Source organism: Ictalurus furcatus, chromosome 1 (genome assembly GCF_023375685.1).
Source record: "Ictalurus furcatus strain D&B chromosome 1, Billie_1.0, whole genome shotgun sequence".
In the NCBI taxonomy this organism is placed as follows: domain Eukaryota; kingdom Metazoa; phylum Chordata; class Actinopteri; order Siluriformes; family Ictaluridae; genus Ictalurus; species Ictalurus furcatus.
The window spans coordinates 6152478-6175403 of NC_071255.1; the positions used below are offsets into that span (position 1 = coordinate 6152478).

At 39.2% G+C, this 22926-nt stretch overlaps 1 protein-coding gene across 1 annotated transcript in view; it reads right to left on the reverse strand.

Annotated features, from left to right (window-relative positions):
- dnah5l (dynein, axonemal, heavy chain 5 like) overlaps window positions 1-22926 on the reverse strand; it is a 311233-nt gene that overhangs the window by 182989 nt on the left and 105318 nt on the right. The window contains exons 37-40 of the mRNA XM_053621829.1: window positions 19915-20013; window positions 19396-19549; window positions 16518-16784; window positions 8091-8219 (exon numbers count right to left, since the gene is read on the reverse strand). Of these exons, the coding sequence (XP_053477804.1) occupies window positions 8091-8219; window positions 16518-16784; window positions 19396-19549; window positions 19915-20013 (649 nt within the window). The remainder of the gene's footprint in view (window positions 1-8090; window positions 8220-16517; window positions 16785-19395; window positions 19550-19914; window positions 20014-22926) is intronic.

Consider the following 22926-nt stretch of genomic DNA (forward strand, 5'->3'; position numbering starts at 1 on the left):
GGAGATACTAGAGATCCAGATCCTTTCTGCCTCTGGATGGAGCTCAAATCTTCTCTAATTCCAGACTGCTGGGACTACGGCTGCTCCTAAGGCCATACAGACTTCATATAAATCCATAATGAACTTTTTCACACTATCTATTGTTACCCAGATGAGGATGGGTTCCCTTCTGAGTCAGGTTCCTCTCAAGGTTTCTTCCTCTTAAAACATCTTAGGGAGTTTTTCCTTGCCACCGTCGCCACTCAGTGGCTTGCTCAGTTGGGATAAATTCACACCTTTTATATCTGTATACCATGTTGATATTTCTGTAAAGCTGCTTTGAGACAATGTCTATTGTAAAAAGCACTATACAAATAAAATTGAATTGAATTGAATTGAATTGAATTGAATGGCCCTCTCCTGGCTCAGGTCTTATTTGACTGATTGCTATCAGTTCAGAGATGTAACTTGTGATTTCTCTATGCATACTAAGGTAATGTTTGGTGCTCCACAAGGTTCTGTTTTAGGCCCACTGCTTATTTCTTTATATATGCTACCTCTGTGTAAAATTATTCGTAAACTTGGGGTTAACTTCCACTGTTATGCTGATGACATACAGTTGTATGTTTCTGCAAAGCCAGATGACAGACACCAGCTGAATAAAGTTTAGGAATGTGTAAAGGACATTAGACACTGGATGCTTATTAACTTAATTTTACTTAATTCAGACAAAACAGAAGTACAGGGACCACATACAGATAGAAGGAAGCTTTCTGATTACATAGTAACTATGGATGGCCTTTCTGTTTCATCATGTGCAGCAGTAAAAGACCTTGGTGTGATTATTGACTCCAGTCAATAAATAAGAAAAGAAATATAATGTCACTGAAATACAATGGCAGAAAAATTTGTTCATGCTTTTATCATCTCTAGGTTCGATTATTGTAATGCCTTATTGTCTGGCTGTCACGTTATTCCCCTTGTGCTGAGCTAGAAGCATTCAGAGTGCATTAACTGCCCAAAGCGCGACAGTATGTGCTTCCGGGTTTTCTTTGACATTGACTTTGTTTACAATCTCGTGTGTGTTTTGTTATGGTTTCTGTCCGGTCTCCAAGCCCTGTATGGTCATTGGTTGTTTCCCTTATGTTCATCATTGTAATCAGCTGTTTTGTGTTATCCCCTTGATTTGGTTTAGTAATTAAACCCCCCATGTGTCTTTGTTCAAATGCGATGTATTGAGTGTTTCTGTGTTGTCTGCCAGTACACTACTGAGCCTTTTTTTGATGTTTGTTCTCACTTCATGATTTTGATCCTGTTTTTGTCCTCGCATTAATGTTTCTCGGTTAAGTGTTGCTTATGCCTGTTTGTCGATCACCTGACTCCTCGCATGCGCTCGAGTACGTTTTGCCTTCCTTTTTGAATTTGTCTGCCTGTCTCTTAAATAAAAGCTTCAACTGCATTTACATCAGTCTCCATTACATGACACTGGCTGTTCCAATAGGTAGATAAACAAACTCCAGTTAGTCCAGAATGAAGCTGCAAGAGTCTTTCCTAGAACCAGAAGATATGGCCACATCACCCCTATTTTATCCACACTGCACTGGCTCCCAGTAAAATTTTGCAGTGATTAATAAAGTATTGACCTATAAAGCACTAAATGATCTTGTGCCACAATACCTGAGTAAACTTTTGGTCTTTTATGATCCGCCACACCTACTTTGATCAAAAGGTGCAGGATATTTGTTGGCACCTTGAATAGTGAAGGATACAGCAGGGAGAAGAGCTTTCTCTTACAAAGCCCCACAGTTATGGAACAGCCTGGCAATTAGTGTTTGAGACACAGTCTCAGTGTTTAAGTCTAGGCTGAAAACATATTTGTTAAGTCAAGCATATTTGTTTAGTCAAGCTCAAGAGTTATTTCTTAGGTACAAGATCAGATCTAGAGAACTCACAGGCATAGAGTGCTGTGGTGAACTAGGATGTTTGGAGGCTATCGCCCTCTCACTTTCACACGTTCACCCAGGTTTGTTGATGGTGGAGTGGCTGGCTGCCGTATGTCCCAGGGTGCCCTCATGTCTGTGTTACCTTCTAGCTCTCCCTTTTAGTTTTGCTGACACAGCTAGTCTTGAGTCCCTGCTTGCACTCATTTCTCCCTCTCTCTTTCTGAGCTACATATACTACTCCTGAGATACCAGTGATCCTGACCCTTCTGCTCTCTGGACCTGACTAATCCATCCTGATGCCCTACTTCTGGTTGGAGTTCTCATCAATTGGAAGGTCACATGCTGCTGCTGGCCCCGCATGGTGCAGCCTAAAGATCAAAGATTACAGATTGGATGGTACCACTTAAAAACCATAAAGATGGCTTTAGAGCACAGTTATGCTATGACAGACAGGAGTACAATTGCCACAAACAGTTTTGCACTCAAGTCTCCATTAGTGAACAGTGGATAGATTCAACAAAACAGACTTCATGTAAAAACTGTAATTAATTTTCCTGGTTACACAATTGTATTATTTGACCATGTAGTAATAGCACATTTATAGAAGGGAATTATTTATAATTGTGCTATCCAGTGCTACCCAGATTAGAATGAGTTCCCTTTTGAGTCTGGTTCCTCTCAAGGTTTCTTCCTCATATCATCTCAGGGAGTTTTTCCTTGCCACCGTCGCCTCTGGCTTGCTCATTCATTCATAGAATTGAATTCTATTAATGGATGTTCTGTGTTGCAGTGAGGAGGATAAAAGGATAAAAAGGGGAGAGACACCTCGGGAGAGATAGACAGCAACCAGGACAAAGCTGTGTCTGTACGTGCATGTGTGTGAATAAAATAAGCTGAAAACTGATGGCCTCCCACATGGCCTCCCATGTTTTGCTACTGCCTGAGGCCAACTGTGCGTCCTCCTACGACCCGCTCAAGTCAGAGGCCAATGTCGCAGCCTCCCACATCCTGCTCCTACCTGAGGCCAATGGCGTGGCCTCCCATGATGCACTCAAGTCAGAGGCAAACAGTGAGGCCTCCAACACTCTACTCATGCCCGAGGCCTCAAATCTCCATTCCTGCCAGAGCACCACAGCTCCATCACCTGACCCTGGTTAGCCTGTCCCAGCCCCGCCACCTAACCTCGGCAAGCCTGTCCCAGCCTCACCACCCTATCCCGGTGAGCCTGTCCTAGCGTGGTCACCCGACCCCAGCGAGCCTGTCCCAGCCCAGACCCCCCCCCCCCACCCCAGTAAGCCTGTCCCAGTTGTACCACCAGATCCCATTGAGGATGTCATCAAACCATCACCTGCTTCCTGCAGGTATTCCCCATGTCTGTGCCGTGGCTCCTCTGCTTCTCACCTGTCTCGGGTCCTGGGGCATTGCTTTACCCAATTGTAGAAGCTGTACTGAAATTGCATACTGTATGTCTCTGTCTCTTTATGTGACACTCATAGTGAGAAATATTAGAGAGATTTTCCTTTATTCACGATATTTTTACTTGATATCACTGGTTATCATTATAATTATTAATTTATTATAAATTTGGACGTAAAGGAATACAAAATAAGTAATGTTTTTGCTGTATTACGGTTACATTTTAAATAAAAGTGTATTAGTGTATTACTGTAATAAAGTATTTCATTATTTAGTTTAAAATCTAATGAATGAGGTAACAGTGTATTTCCCATATACCCCCTTACATTAAAAAACAGCACACACTAATAAACATAAGGCTGTTTCTCCAGGAAACCCTGACCCGCCTCTTCACACCTCAGTACAAACCTCTGAGTGGGATCACTGATTTCAGAGTCATGTTTTCAGCTCTTAATTTTGGCTGATCTCACCTCAATTTCAGCCAATTAACTGATCCAGTAGTTGCTCTACTAGTAGTATGCTCTACTGTGCATACTCATTTGAAATCACTTTAGATTTGACAAAGAAGGATTCAAAACCGCACAATGGGAGAAAATAGCACCATATTGTCCACAAAGATAGTCCCCTCCAAAAGTACTGGAACGGCAAGGCCAGTTGTTTTGTGTTTGATATACACTGAAAATATTTGGGTTTGAGATCAAAAGATTAATATGAGATGATAAATTTTATTTCTTGATATTTACATCTAGATGTGTTAATCTTAAAACTCTTGTACAATGAGCCTAAAACACCTATACATGGCATACCCAAAGTAAAATTAAAGCTGATCTTGAACCATTTGGAGTAAATGCATGGTTTTGGTCTCTTTTGAAAGGTGACACTCTGAAGTGAACTTTTGAAAGGTGTCACATTTTTTTTTGCCAGAAGTGCTACTGGTATTGAGTAATAGCAGTTTGAACACACTGAAATAGAAGGATTTTTTCCACCTGATTTTTTTTTTTTTTTTTTTTGCATACAGATGTCTGCAAATGACTACCGCTGGGAGGTATTATCTGTAAAACACAATTGGACCACGGCATGAAGCCTTGCCTAGTCCAAGTTCAAATTTGATAACAGTATCAAAAAAAAAAGTAATACTTGACACATGATTTTCTAAGAGTATGTCCATACGTTTTACCAAAAACAACTTTTGGAGACTCCAAAGGGCACTTGGTAACCATGTAAACATACCTATGATAAAAAGACTACTACTCTTGATTTTTCTCATAATTTTGGGAACTAATGAAAGGTGACACTAAGTGTTATCATATCACATATTCATATAAAGATATATCTACAATGTAGCTTTATATTTATATTAATAATTTAAACCTTTGCACACTTTTACACTTTCTTATGCAGCTTTATGCAGGGCCTTTTAAATTGAAGTGCTGAAACTCACCCCTAAAGCAGCGTATCATATTTTTTAGAATTTCATTGGCCAGTCATCCACAGAATCGGTTGCGGTAGGCTCAAGCTTTTCAAGACGGAAAGAGGGAAGGCACTTCCCTTCATCACGTACTCTCATTGGCTATTGAAGGCTATGGACAGAACATGGAAGCTCCTATTGGTTCAAATTAGGTGTCAAACAAAAGCACAGAGTCCAGTGGCCATTTTGAAATCAAGCAATAAGGAATATTCACAAGCTAACTGAAGTTATAATGGAGAATATGTGAAAAATTAGGCACATCCACCGGTAGTTTGAAATGAAGCAGCAATAATCAGTAATAATCTGTCTTGGACTAAACGTAATGTGTTTTGTAATAATCTGTTTTGGACTAAATATTTTTACATGATTTGATTGTGTGGACCTTTGCCAGTGTAACAAGACTGTTTTTGTTGGGATGTTATGGATCAGTGGACTACTTTGAGGCTTCATAAGTGACTTGCCTCAGTTTTGTAAGTGTTAATTTGTATGTTAGTGGTCTGACATAGACACTGATTGTAGCTGCTGTTGTGATTGTATTTTGAAACGGTTTATATTACACGAACCACATGTATCTTATCTTTCCAAAGGTATATCGCATGAGTACCCAAGTATGTACAAAAGCTGTGTACATAGCATAGATTTGCACTTAACGTGACGACCCGCCGCGATGGCAGCTTTGATGAAGACTACGCAATTTTTAGGTGAGCAAAATTATAGGAACATATTAAAGATGCTTTTCCAAGCTTCGCCTGCAGATTCTTTCATTTGTTGGTTTCTTTGGGGGGGTTCGCCCTTCAGTCTCCTTTTCAGGAGGTGAAATGCATTCTCAATTGATTTAAAGTCTGATGATTGACTTGGCCGGTTGAAAACCTTCCACTTTTTCCCCTGATGTCATTTATTTGTTGGCAGTATGTTTTGGGTCATTGTCTCGCTGCATGATTAAGTTCCTCCCAATTAGACTGGATGCATGTCTCTGTAAACTGGCAAACAGAATGTTTCTGTAGAATTTTGAATTCATTCTTCTGGTACCACCATGAGTTACATCATCAATAAAGTTGATGAATCAGTTAAATAAAGATGAATCAGTTCCACAAGCAGCCATGACACTACCTTCACCATGCTTGACCACTGGACTTGTATGTTTTGGATCATTGGATCATCATTTATTTTTCTAGGTATTCCAAATTGTTGTATGTCCAATGCTTACACTAATGTTCTGGTTGATTTTCCCTCTTTTCTCAGTTTCAAAATGGCTTGCTTTTCTCCCACAGCTCCCATAGCTTTCTGGTCTTCATGTTAGTTTATCCTTTTCAACAACAAATGCAATGTTCACAGGCAAAACCCAGGGCTCAAACCAAGACCAGACTTTGAGATATAAATTGTTTAAACCATCAATCTCATGGGCACACCCAAGCAACAAGAAACACCGGTCAGTCACATGTTCCAATATTTTTAACAACTTGACAAATGGGTGGGTTCAAACAAAATGTGCCATGTTCTAAGTTGTTTAACAAACCCACAGATGTAAATATCAGGAAATTAAAGCTGAATTTAGATCTAACATTTTTTTTTTTTATCTCAAACCCAAATGTCCTCATTGTACATAAAAAAAAAATAAATAAAAAAAATAATTGACCTTACTGGTCAAGGGGACTGTACATACAGTCAATGGGCGTCAGACACATGCTATGTCTACATGCCGGTTGTATGCTGGAATGGCTAACGTTTTTCTCCCACAATGGTGTGAAACAACATGCATAATCTATAAACATCTCTTTCTGGGTTGAAACATCAAGCTGAATAGACTCAAAGAGATACTTCTGGTAAATTATAGTCAAAATGATCCACTTGCTTGCGTACAACTATCATGCACATAGTATGCTGGGGTTATCCTCAGGGGCCATACCCATAATTTAAAGGTGTATGGTTTACTATGCCACAGTAAACTATTCATTTGAGAAAGTAGGTCTGATCTGATGAAATAGATCGACATAGACATAGACAACCTGTCAGTAGCATCAACATCAGGTGGAACAATGGTCTGTTTGTAATGTTTCTTTAAAAACACTATTAAATCACTTATGGCTATCTGTTAAAACCCACTCAGCTCAGTCAGTCATGACTAAAAACTCTGTAGTCTCTTGATTCTGTAGTCAGTGAATTATTTTCATGTGAATTTGGATGTATATTCTGAACCGTTGTCCTGTTATAAGATCCAACCACAACCCAACAGTAGTTTCTAGGCAGCCATATTTTCAGTTAGCACTTCCTGTTACCTTATGGAGTGCAGGAATATGTATCCTAAAAAGATTTGTTGGAGAAAAATAGCCTCAAAACATCAGAGATTCTCCACCACACTTAACAGTAAAGATTGGGTTATTTTCTGTATAACCATAATTTGTATGTCAAACACACCTTCATTGTTTCTTGCTCAATATTTGTGTCATCTTCCATAGAATCTGTTTCCAGAAAAATGCTGGTAGTATCTAACTAAAGATTTCTATATAAAGGTAACTGGGCAACATAATGGCAATAAAGACAAAAAATTTCAGGAGGGCCACTTGCATTTTCCTGCCTGGTGCTCCCACAGTTCCTATAATCACTTTTGCAGGGAGGTAACATATAATTATAAATATGGAGACTCGATGGTCATTGACACTCTGATAGCAGCTGCTGGGCAGCAAGCTAGTCTTCCCCTGACAAAAAGGGTAGAAGTCACAAGGTGATTCTCAAATGCTATCAACTTCTGCAAACTTCCATCCATGATCATTGGGGAAATTTATAACCATCTCTAACCATCTTTCTCACTAAGCATTTGGGCAAAATATATATGAGTCTTGTTCCAGGCAGGTTCATTTGTGTTAGACTTAAATAAATGACTAAGGCAATTTGTATTCTGTATCACCTCATATTTATACCCCAGTGCTTTTGTGTTTAAAAAAAAATATAAAATAAGGGTTCTTTATTTTCTAAAATGTTCGATTTGTGATTTCTCTCATAATTTCAGTATGAGAAAATGTCATTTGCCTCAAATATATGTAAATAAATGGGTGGCATAATCTGGACCTGTACATGGAGGCATGGGCCCTGGTCATCAGAACCTATTGTTGTCAATATCCGCAATATAACATAATCATTTAAATTGTGATAGTTATTTTTTAATAAGGGTATATTTCCATATAATTTAATCATTCTTTATCATGTAACCCATTACATTAATATACCTAATGGTAATATGCCTCAAATCATATATTTAACAATCCAAACGAAACAAGAACTCTTACTTGGACGTTAACAGGATCTCTCAGATTTACCAACTCTCCTTCCTGTGACTGAAAGCTCAGTATTTGGTCATAGTTCTTCTCATGGAACACAACTCTGTTTACATTATCAAAAAGGTTCAGCAAATGACTCTGAAATGCAAAGAAAGAAAACATGGGTATAGCTACCAATATTGCAAACATGAGCATAGCTACTAATATTGCATACACTGTTTATAAAAAACATGTTAAACGGGTGATGAAAAGAGAAATCAAATTTTCCTTGATCTGTTGACATATAAGAGGTCATTATGTTGGCATATAAGAGGTTATAGTCATTAAAACGTCCTGCAAGTTTCATAGCTTGATATGTCCTCCTCAGCATAAAAAGAGCATTTATTTAACCAAGCTCAAAAAACATCTCCTTTAGTTATCAAAGCGCAACTGGATGCAGAAAGACACTGATCCAAAGCATAGGAGTAAGTCCTCATTCTAGAAGTAAGTGAAAGACTGATCTCCAGTTATTGGAAACGTTTGGTTGCAGTTATTGCTGATAAAGGTGGCACAACCAGATTTTAAGTTTAAGGGGGCAATTAGTTTTTCACATTGGTGATAGGTTTGGATAACTATTTTTTGCTTCAATTAAAAAAAAAAACCCAACAAATAAATAAAAACTGTATTGTGTGTTTACTGAGGTTGTCTTTGATTTATGTTGTATTTCATTAGAAGATCTAAAACTATTTAGATTGAGATATACACAAAACAGAAGAAATCAGCAAATACTTTTACACAGCACTGTAGAATATTGACAATTACAGCAGAAGCAGAGCTTTTTCTTACAAAGCTCCCACAGTTATGGTGCAGCCTTCCAGTTAGTGTTCAGGATTCAGACACAGGCTCTTCTCATCTTTATGTCTAGGCTGAATTCACTTAGTCAAGCCTTTTGTTAATAAGCTTTTCTCTTAGGTAAACTTGCATATCTGGAGGGTACAAAGACATAGAGAGTTCTGGCAAACTGGGATGTTTAGCTTCTGTTGCTACATGCTTATACTGAAGATCCTTTCAATACACTTAGCCCTGTTTTACTTTATAGCATACATTTGTGAATGAGCAATGACTGGCTGTCAGTGTTACCCAGAAGAGGATGGGTTCTCGTTTGAGTCTGGTTCCTCTCAAGAGTTCTTCCTCATGTCATCTCAGAGAGTTTTTCCTTGCTACAGTGGCCTCTGGCTTGCTCATTTGGAATAAATCTGAATCTATATCCAGATTTAATGAAAAGCTGCTTTACTGTTTAAAGTGCTATAAAACCAAATTGAAATTAAATTGAATGATCACTTTTGCTAGGCAATTAGGCAGGCCTCTATTGGCAGTTCTAGCTGTTGCTAGAATTCTTGGACTGTTAACCGCAGCTGCAACAGTAGCCAACTTAAGGGATGTTAGATTTTTTTAGGTTCAGCCTATGACCAAACCCTAAATACCGCAGAAACATCCTCGTCTCAGTGAAAGGTGAAACTGTTATAATTGAGGGTGGCCAGAATCCTTCACTGATTCTGTCCACACGACACCACATTCAGGAATCAAATCAAGATCCTGGTTCCCACTGCTGCTCTCGCTAGTGGCTGGGATGTACTGGAATCCCTGGGAAAACAAGGGCTTTGGATGTTCTCAAAGTGATGGAAACTGTTCAAAAATGGTGTGCAACCCAATGGATTTTGACTCTGTGCACCCATATAATATGCACCCTTTATGGTTAACCAAACATTTAGCTAGTTCCTACAACATACACATCTTTAGCTGAACGATTACAAGCCCTGCTGCAGGATTTACATTTATGCAGCAATGTTTAAGTTCAGAGTTGATAAAAAATGCTGACAGGCTCCAAACAGTCTGCGACAGCCGCCCTCAAAAGGTGGCAGAGAGCTGTGAACTGTGTCAAAATGTAAGGGCTATATGGAGAATGTTGTAGGAGGTTTTTAAACTCTCTACTGTACTGTACCCATGCCTTGTGGTGCATGCTTTATGTGCAAGATGGATTGTGAAGAGGTTGGTCTGGGCCACATTCCTGATTGCTGTTCAGAGGAGAACCTTGTGGTTCTATAGCTCTTGTTAGCACTCACCTCAGCAAAAGGGTTGGGAGAACTGCATAATTTGGAGATCTCCAACTCTCCAAACACTGTCCCAGTTGGGCAAAGGTTAATTAGTTCCTCATGATATTTTGGTATATCTTATTTTGGTATGAATTTTATTTATTTATTGAGGTGATCCAAATGGATCCAAAATGATCCAATATTACATATCTGTGAGTGACAAAAGCATGTGAAACTTTGCACTCAGTATCTGGTGTGAAATGCTGCTATGCATTTCTGGTAACTGATCAGTCCCGTACATCGCTTGGAGGAATTTTTGCCCGTTCCTCAGTACAGAATAGCTTCAACTCTGGGATGTTGGTGGGTTTCCTCACATGAACCGCTTGCTTCATGTCCTTCCACAAAATTTCTGTTGAGTTAAGATCAGAACTTTGACTTGACCATTCCAAAACATTAAGTTTATTCTTCTTTAATCATTCTTTGGTTGAATGATTTGTGTGCCTAGGGTCATTGCCTTATTGCATGCCCTCTTGAGATTCAGTTCACAGACAGATGTCCTGACATTTTCCTTTAGAATTGCTGGTATAATTAGGAATTCATTGTTCCATCAATGACAGATGCAGCAAAACAAGCCCAAACCATGATTATTATGCTGGAATGCAGTATTTTACTTTCTCCAAACAGAATGCTTCTCATTTAAACCAAGAAGTTCTATTTTGTCTCAACCTTCCACAAAACATTTTCCCAATGGCCTTCTGTCTTGTCCACATGAGCTTTAGCAAACTGCAGACAGGCAGCAATGTTTTTTTTGGAGAGCAGTTGCTTTCTCATTGCAGCCCTGCCATGCACACCATTGTTGTACAGTATTCTCCTGAAGGTAGACTCATGAACATTAACATTAGCCAATATGAGAGAGTCCTTTAGTTGCTTACTGTAGAAGCCAGGAAGAAGGAAGAAGGAAGGGTTCCTTTGTGTCCTCACGTATTATCACATGTCTTAGTCTTGGAGTGATCTTTGTTGGTTGACCACTCCTGGGGAGGGTAACAATGGTCTTTAATTTCCTCCATCTGTACACAATCTGTCTGACTGTGGATTGGAGGAGTCCAAACTCTTTAGAGACGGTTTTGTAACCGTTTCCAGCCTGAGGAGCATCAACAACTCTTTTTCCAAGGTGCCATGATACACTTCCACAAACTTTGATAGATCCCTGTTCTTTAAATAAAACAGGGTGCTCACTCACACCTGATTGTCATCCCATTGATTGAAAACACATGGCTCTAATTTCACTTTCAAATTAACTGCTAATCCTAGAGGTTCACATACTTTTGCCACTCACAGATATGTAATATTGGATAATTTTCACAAACTTTCAAGCACCAATGTATTAACATGTATTACTTTTTGGACCACTGCTTCTGCAAGATGATGATAATCAGTATGTTTACATGGACAACAATAATCCTATATTAACCTGATTAAGACAATACTCTGATTAAGAAACTACCATTTAAACAGCAATTTTTAATTACCCTTATCCAATTAAAGTCATACTTGAAGTAAACACAAATCGAATTAAGACATGTGGAGTACTCCTGTTTTAGTCGCATTTGTGACTTAAGTACTTTGTGCGACTGTGACTAAATATTTATTCGCACCGGTGCGAGTGACCTGTTCGGAGTTGTATAATACAATCGGAATAAAAACTACAGGAAGTCCAAAATGCATCTACACCGAGCAACAGTTACTTTCACACTGCTTTTCATCTCCTCAGTCAACTGAACAAGTGTGGAAATACTACAGAGAAGCCATTAAGATGATGAGTAACACTGAACATCATCTGCTTCTGTCAACTTCCCGATCTCACAACCACCAACTTTTATTGATGACGCACTATCTTCTTAAATTTTGTCATAATTGACAAGCTCCAGTTTTCTCATGCCTACTTGTGTGGCACATTAACGCTACCATCTCTTTAAAAAATAAAAAAAAAACACTAAACTTCAACTGTGCTCCTAAATTTTTGTAATCTCCTAAAAGAAACTGTCTTGCATCTCTCCTGTTAACACTGTCATTGCCTTTTCTGCATATGCCTGAATTGTTTTCATTTGGTTGCATATTGTTATATTTGATGCATATTTTCATTTGGTTGATGACAATTTTATTTATATTTTGCTTCTAGGAGATGATGCACTTTAAGGATCAGTCTAATTTGATGCAAAGATTTGTACATTAGCAGGAATATAGCACAACATGGAGGTGAAAGCAGCGGTCTGTTTATTTAAATGGGAAAGTACAATAAAAATATGTTGTCCCTAAAATCAATTAATAATCGTGATAAATAATCGAGATCTCAATATTGATCAAAATAATCAGGATTATCATTTTGGCCATAATCGTGCAGCCCTATCAAATGGATATCAAACAATTGCAAACAAAACAGATTTATCAAAAAAAATAAATAAATAAAAAAAACACTATAGTTGTTAAATAGAGGTGTGCAACAATTATTGGCACCCTTTTACTCAATACTTTGTGCTACCTCCCTTTGCCAAGTTAACAGTTCTGAGTCTTCTCCTAAAATGCCTGATGAGGTTGGAGAATACATGGCAAGGGATCTGAGATCATTCCTCCATACAGAATCTCTCCAGATCCTTCAAATTTTGAGGTCCACACTGGTGAACTCTCCTTTTCAGTTCACCCCAAAGGTTTTCTATGGGTTTCAAGTCAGGGAACTGGTATGGCCATGGTAGGACCTAGATTTTGTGGTCAGTAAACAATTTTTGTGTTGATTTTGATGTATGTTTTGGATCACTGTCCTGTTGGAAGATCCAACCATGGGCCATTTAAAGTTTAATATCTGTTGATATTTGATAGAGTCCATGATACCATGTATCCCAACAAAATCTCCAGGTCCTCTGGCAGAAAAACAGCCACAAAACATTAAAGAGCCACCACCATATTTAACTGTGGGCATGAGGTAGTTTTCCATATGTCTACCTCTCTGTGTGCATCATAACCACCTCTGGTGTTTATTGCCAAAAAGCTGTATTTTGGTTTCATCTGACCATAGAACTCAATCTCATTTGTAGTTCGAGTAGAGTCTGGCAAACTGAAGATGCTTGAGTTTGTTTTTGGATGAGAGTAGATGCTTTTTTCTTGAAACCCTTCCAAACAACTTGTGGTCATGTAGGTGATTCGGATTGTAGTTTTGGAGACTTTCTGACCCCAAGATGCAGCTAACTTCTGGATTTTTCCAGCTGCGATCCTTGGAGATGTTTTGGCCGCTCGAACCATCCTCTTCACAGTGCATTGAGCCAATATAGACACACATCCAATTTCAGGTTAATTCATAACATTTCCAGTTGACTGGAACGTCTTAATTATTGCCCTGATGGTGAAAATGTACATTTTCAATGCTTTTGCTATATTCTTATAGCCACTTCAAATTTTGTGAAGCTCAACAACTTTTTGCCACACATCACAGGTATATTCCTTGGTCTTACCCATTGTTATGAATGACTAAGGGAATTTGGCCTGTGTGTTACTTCCCCTGTGAAACAGGAAGTCATGGTTGAACAATTTCCTGTTCCTAGTCACCCAGGTGTAGTAAAAACATGTAAAATATCAATGGGAATATACTTCAAATATATTTTTTCTCATATGAATTAATAGGGGTGCCAATAATTGTTGCACACCTATATTTAACAAAGAGATTTATAAATAAAATAAAATAAAAAAAAAACCTGTGTTGTGTTTGCAATTGTTTGGTATCCATGAGAGCAGAGTATTTTTGTGAATAAACAAATGATCAAAACATAAGACAATCGTTCACAACAGTCTTTGCTCATATTTACCAAAAGTGCCAATATTAGTGGAGGGCACTGTGTGTTTGATTATTGAGGTGCCACCTGCAGCCTGCTATAATTTGTTTAGGGGCTGAAAATATACATTTTCAGTTACTAGTAAATTAGCAGTTTGCTTATCTAAGCAGTTTTTACTCTTGCATGAAATGCAGGTCTGTATCTGCTTTGGTTTCACATAAACATTTATCAGAACAATAGCCGAATAAACGTGTTGAAGAAATATAGAGGAAGGATGGCTTTGTGGTTTCTCAGAAACCACAGAATGATAAGCTACATATGTTGTCTTATTAACTTAAGAGTGGGTAGTGAATTTTTTTTTGTTTCACTTGTTTCACTGATGTTCTACATCATTAAACATATAAATGGATAAAAGTACAAAATATTGTTCATTAAATAAAACAGAACTCATTGTCAGTTTGCTGAGTACTAAAAAGCAATGGAACATGTTGTTGTAAGTAAATAATAAAATAATATAAAGGGAGAAAAAAAATCAGTTTTGTAACAGCATGTCCAGTGTTTAATTCTTTATATACAGTGGGGGAAATAAATATTGGACGCGTCTACATTTCTTTTGGTAAATATATTTGCAATGAGCTTTTTCACATGAAATTTTCACCAAACATCAGTATTAACTCAAGAAATCCAGAAATTCACAACATTAAAGTCCATAAATAAAGTTATGTGTAATAAAGAGGAATGACACAGGAAAAAAGTATTGGACACGCTAACTGAAATTTATTTAATAGTTAGTGGAGAAGCCTTTGTTTGTAATGACCGCTTCAAGATGCTTCCTGTATGAAGAAATTAATTGGCCGCCGTATTCAGGTGTGATTCTGTCCCATTCTTCTAAATTCTTCTCTTTAAATCTTGTTCAATTGGATTAAAGTCAGGTGATTGACTGGGCCATTCTAACGGTGTGATTTTTTCCCCTAAAACCAAATGAGAGTTTCCTTTGCTGTATGCTTTCTATTGTTGTCCTGCTGGAATGCGTCAACATTTTTTTCATTAAATATATGAGGCTATTATATATATAGGCTATTCACATGAAATTTTCACCAGACGCCAGTATTAACTCAAGAAATCTGGAAATATAAAGTATTCACAACATTAAAGTCCATAAATAAAGTTATGTGTAATAAAGTGGAATGACACAGGAAAAAAGTATTGAACACGCTAAGAAAAAGCGGTTCTCCAAGGCAAGGTAAGGCAAGGACCCAGCTGAAATCCGTAATTATACCTCCTATCTGTGCAAATTAATATCAGCTGGGTCTATAAAAAGGCTTTTCATGTTTCTTGTGTGACAGTGCAAGAAACATCTTATAATGCGTAAAAGCAAAAAGCTTATTGTTGCAAAACATATGATGGAATCGGATACATACATATTTAAAAATTTCTGAATCTTCCAGTAAGCACCATCGGGGCCATTATTCGCAAGTGGAAGCAAAATCACTCTGTCATCAACCGGCTACGAACAGGAGCTCCTCGCAATATTTCTGACCAGGGAGTCAATAAAATAGTGAGAAGAGTAGCCCAAGAGCCACTCGGAAAGAGCTCCAGAAACACTTAGAGGCAGCAGGTGCCACCGTCACAGAGAAAGCCATAGGCAATGCACTCCGCTGCTCATGCTCACCCCACAAGACTCCATTACTAAAGAAAATGCATGTCGAAGCTTGTTTAAAGTTTGCTACAACTCATTTGGACAAGCCTATGGAATACTGCGAGAGTGTAGTCTGGTCAGACGAGAGCAGAAGTGAACTTTTTGGCTGTCATACGACACACCGTGTTTGGAGAAGAAATAGCACTGCACATCACCCTTAAAACACTATACCAACAGTGAAGTGTGGAAGTGGAGGCGTCAAGGTGTGGGGCTGTTTTTCATCACATGGTACTGGCAGACTTCAAGTAATTGAAGGAACGATGAATGGAGACCTTTACTGGGAGATTCTTGAGAACAATCTGCTGCCATCCACCAGGATGATGAAGATGAGATGTGGGTGGACCTTCCAGCAGGAAAACGATCCAAAGCATACAGCAAAGGAAACTCTCAATTGGTTTTAGAGAAAAAAAATCAAGGCATTAGAATGGTCCAGTCAATCACCTGACTTGAATCCAACTGAACAAGATTTAAAGACAATATGTTTAGAAGAATGGGCCAAAATCACACCTGAATACTGCGGCTGATTAATTTCTTCATACAGGAAGCATCTTGAAGCTGTCATTACAAACAGAGGCTTCTCCACTAACTATTAAATACATTTCAGTTAGCGTGTTCAATACCTTTTTTCTGTGTCATTCTGCTTTATTACACATAACTTCATTTATGGACTTTAATGTTGTGAATTCTTTATATTTCATGTGAATAGCCTCATGGGAAATATATTTACTGAAACAAATGTTGACGTGTCCAATACTTATTTCCCCCACTGTATATACATATGCGAGTGTGTGTGTGTGTGTGTGTGTGTGTGTGTGTGTGTGTGTAACAGTGGGGAGCCCCATACTTGTATTGTTTGTGGGTCTGAAGCCTGTCCAAGGATCTCCAGGAGGACAGGATCAGACACAAAGAAGAAGCGTGGAAAGATAAGGCGTTTCTTTTCCAAGTATCCACTGAGGGATTTCTGGCACACCTCAAGCTGTTCCAGCAGGTGAGGGAGTAGTTGAGACAAAGCCTCATCCCCCACGCAGCATTGCACTACCCCTACCACCTCGTGCGCCCTCTGCATGATCCTTTGCCATGATTTATCAATGTTCTGGAACCGTTTAGCTTCCTGGGAGAAACAGAAACACTGGTAAAAGTAAAGATTTCATAGCAGCTAACTGTAACAAATCATTATGATGAACATTATGATTTATGTGGAAGTTGGTAACCATTCATTATCAAAGATCTCACATACATTGTGATAAGTAAGGAATAAAACATACTGTGACATTTAAGCTTTTACTACCTGGTATGTATATGTATATGTGTTAAACAACATAACACTTTGGGGGTTTCCTCTGGGTACTCTGTTTTCCTCCAACATAACACATAACACATTATATATAGTATCTCACAAAAGTGAGTACACCCCTCACAGTTTTGTAAATATTTGATTATATCTTTTAATGTGACAACATTGAAGAAATGACACTTTGCTACAATGTAGAGTAGTGAGTGTACAGCTTGTATAACAGTGTAAATTTGCTTTCCCCTCAAAATAACTCAACACACAGCCATTAATGTCTAAACTGCTGGCAACAAAAGTGAGAACACCCCTAAGTGAAAATGTCCCAATTGGGCCCAAAGTGTCAATATTTTGTGTGGCCACCATTATGTTCCAGCACTGCCTTAACCCTCTTGGGCATGGAGTTCACCAGAGCTTCACAGGTTGCCACTGGAGTCCTCTTCCACTTCTCCATGACGACATCACGGAGCTGGTGGATGTTAGAGACCTTGTGCTCCTCCACCTTCCATTTGAGGATGCCCCACAGATGCTCAATAGGGTTTAGGTCTGGAGACATGTTTGGCCAGTCCATCACCTTCACCCTCAGCTTCTTTAGTGTGTTCCCTCAATGAACTGTAGCTCCCCAGTGCCAGCAGCACTCACGCAGCCCCAGACCATGACACTCCCACCACCATGCTTGACTGTAGGCAAGACACACTTGTCTTTGTACTCCTCACCTGGTTGCCGCCACACATGCTTGACACCATCTGAACCAAATAAGTTTATCTTGGTCTCATCAGACCACAGGACATGGTTCCAGTAATCCATGTCCTTAGTCTGCTTGTCTTCAGCAAACTGTTTGCGGGCTTTCTTGTGCATCATCTCTAGAAGAGCCTTCCTTCTGGGATGACAGCCATGCAGACTGATTTGATGCAGTGTGCAGCGTATGGTCTGAGCACCAACAGGCTGACCCACCACCCCTTCAACCTCTGCAGCAATGCTGGCAGCACTCATATGTCTATTTCCCAAAGACAACCTCTGGATATGACGCTGAGCACGTACACTCAACTTCTTTGGTCGACCATGGGGAGGCCTGTTCAGAGTGGAACCTGTCCTGTTAAAACGCTGTATGGTCTTGGCCACCGTGCTGCAGCTCAGTGTCAGGGTCTTGGCAATCTTCTTATAGCCTAGGCCATCTTTATGTAGAACAACAATTCTTTTTTTTCAGATCCTCAGATTTTCAGAGTTCTTTGCCATGAGGTGCCATGTTGAACTTCCAGTGACCAGTATGAGGGAGTGTGAGAGCGATGACACCAAATTTAACACACCTGCTCAACCTTCACACCTGAGACCTTGTAACACTAACAAGTCACATGACACCAGGGAGGGAAAATGGCTAATTGGGTCCAATTTGGACATTTTCACTTAGGGGTGTGCTCACTTTTGTTGCCAGCGGTTTAGACATTAATGGCTATGTGTTGAGTTATTTTGAGGGGACAGCAAATTTACACTGTTGCACATGCTGTACACTCACTAATTAACATTGTAGCAAAGTGTCATTTCTTCAGTTCTGTCACATGAAAAGATATAATGAAATATTTACAAAAATGTGAGGGGTGTACTCACTTTTGTGAGATACTGTACTTGTCCAGGAATCAGACCCACATACCATACAAGTATGTGGCTCCCCTCCATTATCACATGTAATTCATTGTAGAGTGCAAAATACATACACACACACACTGAAAATCCACCACACAAATCCCTGTCAAAAGGATAATATAATATAAGATAAAGTTTGACATTAGCAACCACCTGATTTCAATAGGATCTGTTTCATAAGAAACACAAGTCAACTAGTGCCTACACAAACTGAGTAGCTGAAATTTTTCAGTTGGAAAGAAGTAGAATATAATGTATCGTTAGAACAGTAACTCCAAATCTAGTTGTACAACAAAAACTCTCACTAGATGGGCATATTTAAATTCATATTTGTAATGAACATGTAATGATCACCACCAAATGTCCAGACCAAAATATATACAGTCCCCTCCATAAGTACTGGAATGACAAGTCAAATTCTTTGGTTTTTGCTATACACTTAGACATTTGTATAGCTAAAATAAAAGAACTAGCCTTGCCATTCCAATACTTTCAGAGAGTTGTGTGTGTGTGTGTGTGTGTGTGTGTGTGCGCACGTGTGTGCATGTGTATGGGTGGGTGTAAGTGTGTAATCAGATATAGTATATTAGATGTGGTAATCAGGTATAGTGTATGTAGTGAAAGTTACACATAGTACACAAAGTTTCCTGAGAAACAAGACATAGAAACACCTTCTGACCAATCTATATCAAGAATTCAACAGCGCTGAATAAATGATATTTAAACTCCTTTAAAACCAAATCAATTAATTCAATCAAGAGCACTGAATTAAAACAATTTAAATTAATTAGACCTGTGGAAGTTGCTTGGCAATATCCCCTCCAACAAACACAGCCTCCAGATAGAGCCACAGATTCTGTACATGAAGCCATTTTTCGATCACCTCTGAGCTATTTGACAGCTTCTGTACCCACTGCTGAATAGTGGACTTGAAAGGAGCATTGTATCTGAATTGAGGGATAGAGAACAAAGTGATCTTGAATAAGGTACATGATACACAGGGCCTATAAGATGATTCATGCTCATTAATGAGCAGGTTTCTAAATAATCACAGTCATGTAGCATATGTAGAAGAAGAAGAACAAAAGGAATTGGTCATATAATTTATAAATACTAAAATTTGAAAAGAGGTAATCCTGTAAAAAACATGTTATTTTGTGTGTATCAAAATTGTAGCTAAGTTTCCACGATTTCTTGGGATACATATTTGTGTAATAAAAATGAAATTTACAGCATTTAGGACATATAATGGATAAAGAAAATACAACATGAGGGAATATGCAGGGAAAGACATTTGTGTGTGGTCAGGTACCTGTTGCTCATGAGTGAGCCCAGTACCATAAGGCTGTCCTCTATTAGTGCCACTTTCTCCCTAGTGTCTGAGCCTTTCAGTAGCAGCTCTCCACGGTTCCTGAGCGCAGGGTAAAATAAGACACTTAGATTATTTGCTTTGAAGATACTTAAATATGTGATATGCTGTGCATTTGTAAGGATATGTTAGATTATATTAGATTTAACAAAAAAAATTCCAATTAGCCATTTATGTGGCAGCATGAACTTTTCAACATTTTTAGTGTTGCAGCCTTGAACTAAAATGGACTTAATTGGGATTATATTGCATGTATCTACACAAAATATCCTATAATATTTCACATAATATTACATAATTATTCAAATAGAGGCAACCTGTGTGCAACTAAAGTGTCATGTGACCTCAGTATGTTCCTGGAAGGCCCCAGAGTTTGCTAGAGAACATACCTAAAAAAACAATGTGCATTTAATGACCAAGGAACTATCAAAACAAGTATGGGACAAAGTTTTGGAAAAGTATCAATCAATCTTTTGTATTTTAAAAAAATCCCAATTTTGAACATCCTGTGGAGTACCATTAAATCCACTGTTAAAAAATGGAAAGAATAGGGCACAACTGAGGCTCAGAGAGGTCTTCCACCAAAAATCATTTTGGGTGTGGAGCGGTAAAGGGTGGCATTCATCATGGAAGCAACCAAGAGTCCAAGGGTAACGCGCAAAGAACTGTAGAGATCCACCATTCAATTGGGAGAACCTGTTCACAGGACAATCATAGCCTAGACACTCCACACAGCTGCTTTATGGAAAAGTGGAGAGTAAGCCATTTTTAAAAAATCCATATGTATTCTGCTTCTCATGAAACCAAAATGTAATTTTTTTGCCCTTGGCACAAAACATTACTCTGATATACTCCCTGTCGAGGGGAAATGAGGAGGTGGGAGGCAGGCTCAGACTCACACAAAACAAATGGCTTTATTTGCATATTGTTGAACAGAACGTTACTTTCTTTTTCTTATTTTACACACACTACACACACAGCTCTCTTCTCCAAAGGCGCTAATTTCTCCACTCTTTATCCTAATCACTGAAACACAAAAGACTAATTACTCGAATTTTCTGCAGGTATGTAATCTTTAACCCCTCAGCTTCTCTAGCTCCAATCTCCATTCACAAACCGGCTCTAGACCGCACCCTTGCCTCCACATACCCCCACCGCCCGACTCAGGCTGGGGAGCCATCCGGCCTGCCGTCGACTCCTCCCCTTCCCCCTTACCAGGAAAGGAAATCCACCATAGCTATGTGTGTCCCCGGCCTATGGACCACCTGGAATTTAAATTGCTGAAGTGCCAGGTACCAATGAGTGATCTGAACATTGGCACTTTTCATGCGGTGGTGCTGCTGCCAAACATTACTATAAATGATAATGTTATCTAGATGCTGGGCAGATATCAGATTTTATCCATGAGACATTGTGAGGGCTCCAAACAGCATGACAAACTAGAGTAAACCAAAAGGACTGGAAAAGGCAGTTCTTTCCTATATAATGGAGTCAAGGGAATCTTCCAATATCCCTTTGTCAAATCCAGTGCTGAATAAAAATGAGTTGTGCCTAACTGATTGAGCAGTTCGTCAATGCGAGGCATTAGGCATGCACCAAACTTAGACACCACATTGAGTTTTTTTAAAGTCCACACAGAAACAGACAGAGCCATCAGCCTTGGGAACCAAAACTACCAGGCTGCACCAGTGACTGAGGGACTTCTCGAATACTCCCATATCGAGCATGGCCTTGAGTTCATCCCACAATATTTGCTTTTTGTGCTCAGGAGGACAATAGAGGCAGCTACATAATACCACCTCTAGGGGTATCTCTATGTGGTGATCTATGAGGTTTGTGTGACTAGGGAGAGGCAAGAACAGATCGGAAAACCCTGCTTGCAACTTGGCAACATCCGTGATTTGGGACAGTGAGAGACGGTCTGCAAGAGGGACCATAGTTGATTGAGCCATTGTTTTTAGACTCACCTCTGGCCCCAGCTCCTCCCTCTCTGGAACAACCGTAGTGAAAGCCATGGGACACTACCTCCCTCCATGGTTTGAGGACACTGAGGTGGTAAATTTGGTGTGCCCCACCTCTAACCACTCGCCTGACCTCGTGGTCGGCGTCCCGAAATCGATGTGTGACCTCAAAGAGTCCTTGCCACTTGGTGAGAAATTTAGAGCTCAATGGGGTTAGTAAAATGAGCACATGATCTTCCGGTGTAAATTCCTGACAAGTACCCCTTTTAGATAGCCAGGACTGAATTCTTGTGCTTGATGTAAATTCTCCTGGGTTATGTGACTCAAATTTCAGAGTTTTGCTCTCAGGTCAAGAACATATTGAATGTCATTCTTGCTGTTAGGAGGTCCCTCCTCCCATGTCATGTGACTTCATCACAATGCACCATGTGACATCATCACGCATTCAGCCAAAGCCCCCTTTGATTCATATGCATTGAACGCTAAGACTTTGTTTACAATGGACATGTGCACTTGTTTTGGTTCCTGTTCTGTCCCCGCCCGGTTCAGTTATTGGCGGAAGTGTGAGGGTGGGTTGTGAAGTGCTGCCAGCTGTCAGCAATTAAGGTAATTGTGACTGGTTATTTAAACCCCTCACGTTGCTACGCACGTCGGGCAGTATTAGAGCAAACATGAATAGAGGAAAGATGGAATGAATAATGGTGCCAGTAATGTGTCCATGCTCTGTCTAGTTTCCTGTTATTAGTTTCATGCTCTAGTTAAATGAGTGTTCATGCCATAGTTAAGTGAGTGCTCATGCCATAGTTAAATGAGTGTTCACGCCATAGTTAAATGAGTGTTCATGCCTTAGTTAAATGAGTGTTCATGCCTTAGTTAAATGAGTGTTCATGCCTTAGTTAAATGAGTGTTCAGGCCTTAGTTAAATGAGTGTTCACGCCTTAGTTAAATGAGTGTTTACGCCTTAGTTAAATGAGTGTTCACGCCTTAGTTAAAT